This window comes from Vigna unguiculata, chromosome 3, assembly GCF_037176805.1.
Source record: "Vigna unguiculata cultivar grain cowpea cultivar isolate G323 ecotype 2 chromosome 3, ASM3717680v1, whole genome shotgun sequence".
Classification (NCBI taxonomy): domain Eukaryota; kingdom Viridiplantae; phylum Streptophyta; class Magnoliopsida; order Fabales; family Fabaceae; genus Vigna; species Vigna unguiculata.
The window spans coordinates 70,035,801-70,042,629 of record NC_140794.1 but is presented as its reverse complement, the minus strand read 5'-3'; the positions used below and the strand labels follow the sequence as shown (position 1 = coordinate 70,042,629).

Sequence of the window (6,829 nt, the reverse complement as noted above, 5' to 3'; positions counted from 1 at the left end):
AATGCTCACCCTATTAATTTGCAACACAAATAATCTATATTCTATTAACTTGTAATCGGAGACATTGAATTCAAATTTAGTTGGATTGATCAAGTTGAGTTTGAATGTAAAGCTAACCTGACGTTATAACAATTGTTCATTTTAAAATATAATACATATTAATTCATCTATCTATGATTTTAATAATAAAACAAGTTTTTAATTCCATGCCATTGCCAACAATGTTAACTTACAATAATAATTTATCATTAGGCAACAAACATTCCACAAGTGTAAATGTCATACCTAAGTACCATTAATATTTAAAAAAAAAAAACTCCAATTTATAAAAAAAAAAAAGAAGCTAACTTTAAGTCATTACAAGATATTATTATGTGCTATTAATTTTTTGACTTTGAATCTTATCATTTGAACTCCCAAAATCAATAATAACAAGGATGCAAAATTAGTGATCAATAATAAGAAAAAGTCGCATAGAGAAGAACGAAAAGAAATTACCTAGACTCGTTGTCAATAAAATAAATTTTTGTTTTTTTTGTTAAGACCGAGAAATAGAACCATCAGAAACAAATATCATTCTCTAATTAGAAAGAACTATCTCTCAATCCATTCACTGTCTATCAAAAACAATTTACAAAGTACAAATTTACTAAATAAAATTCTATAACCACAAGTGAATTTTACGTCTGAAGATAACTTCGTCTGAATGGAGTGTAATTATTATTCGTATATGAAATACAAATCCTACATTCTCTTCCCTATAATTTTACATGAAAATGTTTGGGAAAAAAGATGACATAATTTCTTAGCTGTTTTATACAATTACCTAAAAGTTAAACTTTAAATCTAACTCGATCATTTTATAAAGTGAAATTCAAACTTTACGTAAAATTTTTAACATTTTATATGATCAACTAGACTCAGGTATCGTCTCTAGCGCAGGCATCCACAATCCCCGACCAGATTCATGATCTCTGGTGTTCATTAAACGAAGAAGAACTTGCTCCGCAGAACCTCTCACTACTCTCTTCTTATTTACATGTTGTTGCTTCTCCAACAGTTTTTCCAACTCCTTCTTCGAAATCATTATCTTCACCTTCCCATTCGCATCAGCAGAAGCTCTTAGCGACCCCATAACCTTCAATCTCTGCACTTTCGCTAAACTCAGCACATGCCCACCACTTTCGTCAATCACTTTTCCTGAACTCATCTTCTTCGTCGTCAAATCACTCCAGTCCTCTCCGTCCCACTCCATTGTTGATGATACCGGCTTGCAACAGTTTCCTATTTTTTTCTCAGATCAATAAAATATTGCAGATTGTAATTGTTTGTGATGATGATGATGATAGAGAGATTGGTGAGGTTGAAGCTGATTCAATTTGGTAGTTACGTATATATAGGGATATTTTTCACTATTTCATTCTCATGACGGCTCATACAACTAAAGGTGGCTTCTTGACCAAACATCACGTGTATGTCGTGTACGTGTCCTACGACTAAGCTTTAGGGTTTTCATTTTCACTAACCCAGTGAATGGGAACTTACTATATGCTCATCAAATCTTGGAATTCGGGAATCTTTCGTCTTTCATTAATAACTGTCACTTTTGGATTAATCATGGGGTGTCATCTTTGAATAAACACAAATCTTTATTAAATTCCTATTTAAAGTCAACATTTGAAGCTGCTTAGAATAATAAAATTTTTCTACGTTTTTTTTTTCTTCTTTCACCTAGAAAGACATCCTTAACAAGCTATCAAGAATTGCAAAAACAACAATAATTCTTCACGTAATCTTATTTATCCATCACGGATTCCAAGAAAAGGAAACTATAGGCCACCTTTTTTGTCGGCAAATTTTAACATACGTAGATGCAAATAATGTACAAAGGAAATAATTAAAAGAAACATGACCTAGGTAATTAGTTAGTTACGCTAATACTTTCATACTTCTCTTTTTATACTTGAATGATTGAAATTTTTCGCTGCCGTGATGAGCCACTTAATTAATTTTCACGTAGCCAAATTAAATGACTTTTTGATACAAAGATTCTTGGACAAGTCTAGTAATCTGAACTTAGTTTTATATACATCATACGATCTAATTTTGAAAGAGGAAACAAACACTTAAAATGAAGATAATATCTTTGAATATGAAATTAGATAATATAAGAATTTTTATACATTATGAGTCCAGTAGTTTATATGTTCACTTGTTCTATAACTATCGAAAAATATTTTTAACATAAAATTATGAAGATATTATTGAGCTCAAAACTTAAGATTGGGAAATTATTTAAAATTTTTGAAATTTAAATTCGAAAGTTAAACTCTTAGTAGATTCAAATAATTACTTTATTGAGTGTTTTTTTTGCGTAAAGTATATATGAAGAGGAAATTTTCCTAATATATATTCTAAATTTATATTATCATTTTTCTCACAATTTTTTTAGTAAAAATACATGTACGTAATGTAATGTTTTTAAAATTTATTTAAATCAACAGGTTAAGATTATAGACTTTCAAAACATTGACTTAAAATTCATATCTTAATATAGTGTGTTATTAACAAAGATGCTTTTCTTATTCATTTGACTTCTAGAGGCACTATAACGTAATATTTAATTGTGTTTATTAATAATGGCAAATATCAACATGAAGAGGGAAAATATTGAATCTTTTAAATAGATTTTTTTTCTCATGGTATTGTTTCTTGTGGATTTTCGTTTGACAATTGTCCAACATGTATGTGATGAATCAAATTAGCTTTATGCGGATCCTTTGTCAATTAGACTATAGTAAACTTCTCTTTTTCAATCTAACTGTGTCTTGTTTTTAGAATTTCACAAGTAAGATGAAATTAATATGCAAGTCTCTTATGTTGTGAATCAATTTCACAAAAACATATTTAATCCACTGTATTCTCCTTTGATTTGAATTTCAATTGTGTATTTCTTTTCAATAATCCTATTTTTGTATTTTTTGTATTTAAAGATGAGATGATGTATGACAAGTAAAGAAGATGTAGATGGATTGCAGTGATCAATTAGAAATGTAAATTCTAAGAAACTAAATTACCAAGATGAAAACACAAATTGGTAGAAGAAATCTATGAAAGCAGTGATCTAAATTGAAACAATTATCATTAGATTTGTCATTTTTTTTTCTTTACAATATTTTTAGAGTGTTTGAATTGTAACCACAATCTATCACCCTTTCTTTTATATTTGAATTGTCTATTTATATTTTCTCTATTTTTCTGATACATAAACCACAACATAAAGAAATTTAGATAAATTATAATAATTGTCTCAAAACTACCCACGTTGTATGTGTTTTGCTTACTCAGCCCATGTTTTACGGCAGTTATTCTATACTAACTCCCTTTTTGATCCACTTTTCTTTGATTTTGTTTGATATCTTTCTCGATGCTCTCTTGTTGTATTACTCGAATTTGTAATCATTCTTTGTTTAGCTTTCATTTTGATTGTCTTTCTCGATCTCATACATCTTAATTTCTTTTTAAGTATATTTTTATTTACATTATATCATCTTTACGTAGTGTTTCTTTGTGCGGATTACACTATTCAACCTGATTTGAAGAGACGGATAAATTAAAAAATCATATTCATTTTAGTGAATAAACATGAAAAAGCACAAACAGATTCAAAGAAATACCTCACAAATGAATCTCACTACAAATACGAGATTTGTACAAATACATTAACTTTTACTCTTTTGTCCTCATATTTTATCATCATATTATAATTATTAATAATTATTATTATATTAATTATTATATATATATATTATTAATTATTATAATTTATTATATATATATATATAATAAATTATAATAATAATTAAAATATTATTCAAAATATAATATTTAATATATTAATATATAATAACTAATAATATATATATATATATAAAATGATTATTATTATTATTAATTAATAAAAGCATATAATAATTAATAATTATTATAATATTCTTAAAAACTAATAATATATGTATTTATTATTATTAATTTATATATATATAATAATTAATATATAAAAATATAATTAAAATATTCTTAAATTTTAATTTTTTTCATTCATTCAATTGTAATTTTATTAAATTTTTATTATGAAGGGTATTTTAGTAGATTTCAAATTTTATCTACTATAACTTTTTTTAATTTATCATATCAATCAAATCATTCACTAACTTTCATAAAATTATCTTCAAATTCATTCATTTTGCCCTCTAAATCTACTAAAAAAACACACATATTTATCTCTTTAAATTCACATAAATTCATCTTCACACTCTCTCTCATTCATCTTATCATACAACACAGCCTTAATGTCTTCATCCTTCTAGATATTCTCCCTTGTCTCGTTTTTCGATGTCCTCAACAAATATACATATTCTTTCACAAAGAAATTGTTTAAGTATGATATTTTGAAAAAGCCTGCCTTAGTTTATATATATATATATATATATATATATATATATATATATATATATTCTTTCCTTTATTTTTTTTCTCATTCTTAATATTAAAAAATTATTTAAAAGATGACACATTATTTTGTAAGAGAAAGTTGTCAAAATTTAGTAGTCAAAATATCATTGTTCTATATATATATATATATATATATAAAGCGTAAAATTATTAGTACAAATTTAAAATAAACTGAATAAGGGTAATTTTACAAACTTTGAAACTCTATGAAGTGTATTAGTAGCCAGATTCAAGAAATCTTGGTCTCAATACAAACGGATAGTAAGCGTAAGGCGAATTAGGGTTTAAATTCCCAAGTTGTGAGTGGAGTAATATAAATCGAAATGGATTGAAATAATTTATTGATATGTCTATCCTACAACTTTACATGAAAATGAATGGATTCTTAACTGTTCTATACAATTACTGTATGCACAGTTGTAGTGTTGAAGGAATCAACTAACCTCAGGAATAGTCTCTAACACGGGTCTCCACAACTCGTGACGAGAATCCTGATATCTTGCTTTTATCAAGCGAAGCAGAACAGCTTCTGCAGAAGTACTTTTCTTACCCAACAGTTGAGCCAGCTCTTTCTTTGAAATCACCATCTTCACCTTCCCATTCGCATCAGGACACGAACCTCTTACCGCTCCCATAAGCTTCTCCTTCTGCACTTTCCCCAAACACAATCCACGGCCACCGTTAGCACCAGATTCATCACACACCTTCTTCGACTTCAAATCACTCCAGTCCTCGCCGTCCCACTCCATCGATGACGCCGCCACGCAACAGTTTCCCATCTTTTCTTAGATGTTTCTTATAATGAATCCTCTGAGTAGGATGTGTATAATTAATAAAACGAAGATGATTATATCAGCGTTATTAAGTCCTTGCTATATATTATGATGAAGTTTTGTGAGGTGTGTGTGTGTTTGAATGTGATGGGTATATATAGAGGGTGGTGTGAGGGAAATGGATGTGGATGATAATTTATAATTGTTGTGACGGCACCTAGAATGTGGTCTGGTTCTTGGTCGTGTCCGCTGCAGGTGGCTTCCTTGACCAAACACTATCATATTATTAAAACACGTGTATGTTATGTCCATGTCTTAGTGTGTGAAATTAAGGAGTCACTAAATAAATGCATGTCACAAATCTTGGATATGTTTATGGTCCAAATACCTGGTCAATCAAGTTTTCCTCTTCAATTTATCCGATATAAAATTTTTATTAATGTATTATTACGGATATATAAATTAATTGCATTAAAATATTGTTATGGCTGCCCTCAATTAATTTCTCATAATGCGAAGTGGTCTCTTGTTACTTTTTCCGTTAAATTTCTACAGCTTTTATTAATTTAATTTTATTGACATGTACAAGGTCCATTCCTTTTTTAATGGTATTTATTTTCCTTTTCAAAAACATATGTACGTACAAGTTCCTAGTAATTATAACTTTCTTGTAATAATATTAGCATACATTTCAAAGAGAGTTACCTCCTAGGTTGAATATGTTTGAACCTCAAACACTTAGTCCACAAAACGACATCGAAGAGTACGAAGAGAACATTAGAGTGGCCATTAGATTGAGACGCCAAGTAGGAAAAAAAGAAGAGTATGTATATATATAATTAATGAGGCAACATGGGTCATTGAATCATTCACTATTATTCTTATTCTTATCTCAATCCAAACATCATTCAATTCTCCATTATTCGGCCATCCAAAGGGAAGAGGTATTACATTTTCAACGCAAATGTAAATAAAACAGTCAAAAGTATTTTGTTTTTTAAAGCATAATATATGTCTATGTTTTTGTCGTGATGCAGTGAAGTTTAATATTTTACAGATACTGTTTTCCTTGTTCGTAGAGGTCATGTGGGCCTGGTCTAAAATAATAATGTATGAATAATGGTTTATGAAGATGAACATAATAAATGAAAATGTCTCTTACAAGGACCACATATTAAAAACACGGAGTTTCACGTGTTTTTGATCTAGGATTTTTCTTTCCCAATGGCCCAAGTAAACAAAAGCTAAATAACCTACTCATTAAGACATGAACGTAAATCCATTTGTGGTTGAATTACTGGATGAACAGGGGTATGGAATTTATTTTGGAGTTCCTTCCAAGTATGTTTTAGTTAGAAAAGTAATAGATTTTTTTTTCATTTAATTTTTTTCATATGGGTACATGAACGTGATAATAGTAAGTTAAGTTAGGTCGATGAACTGATTGAGTTTTTTTTTTTTTAATTTCAAATTTTAAAAATTCTGATGCTTTATTATACTATAATTGATTTTGCTTTATGATTGACATATACAATAGTGAT

At 28.3% G+C, this 6,829-nt stretch overlaps 2 protein-coding genes across 2 annotated transcripts; both read right to left on the bottom strand.

The window, feature by feature from the left end:
- Positions 1–719: 719 nt before the first annotated feature.
- Positions 720–1,467, bottom strand: LOC114179979 (uncharacterized). The gene is made up of 2 exons (XM_028066495.2): positions 1,414–1,467; positions 720–1,294 (listed from the first exon to the last, which is right to left on the bottom strand). Exons 1-2 carry the CDS (start codon positions 1,465–1,467, stop codon positions 911–913), a joined length of 438 nt encoding a protein of 145 aa, XP_027922296.2. The 3' UTR covers positions 720–910.
- A 3,252-nt stretch (positions 1,468–4,719) lies between these two features.
- On the bottom strand, positions 4,720–5,404 carry LOC114179668 (uncharacterized). Its single transcript, XM_028066080.2, has one exon. The coding sequence runs from the start codon at positions 5,292–5,294 to the stop codon at positions 4,950–4,952; it is 345 nt and encodes a 114-aa protein (XP_027921881.1). The 5' UTR covers positions 5,295–5,404; the 3' UTR covers positions 4,720–4,949.
- Positions 5,405–6,829: the final 1,425 nt, after the last annotated feature.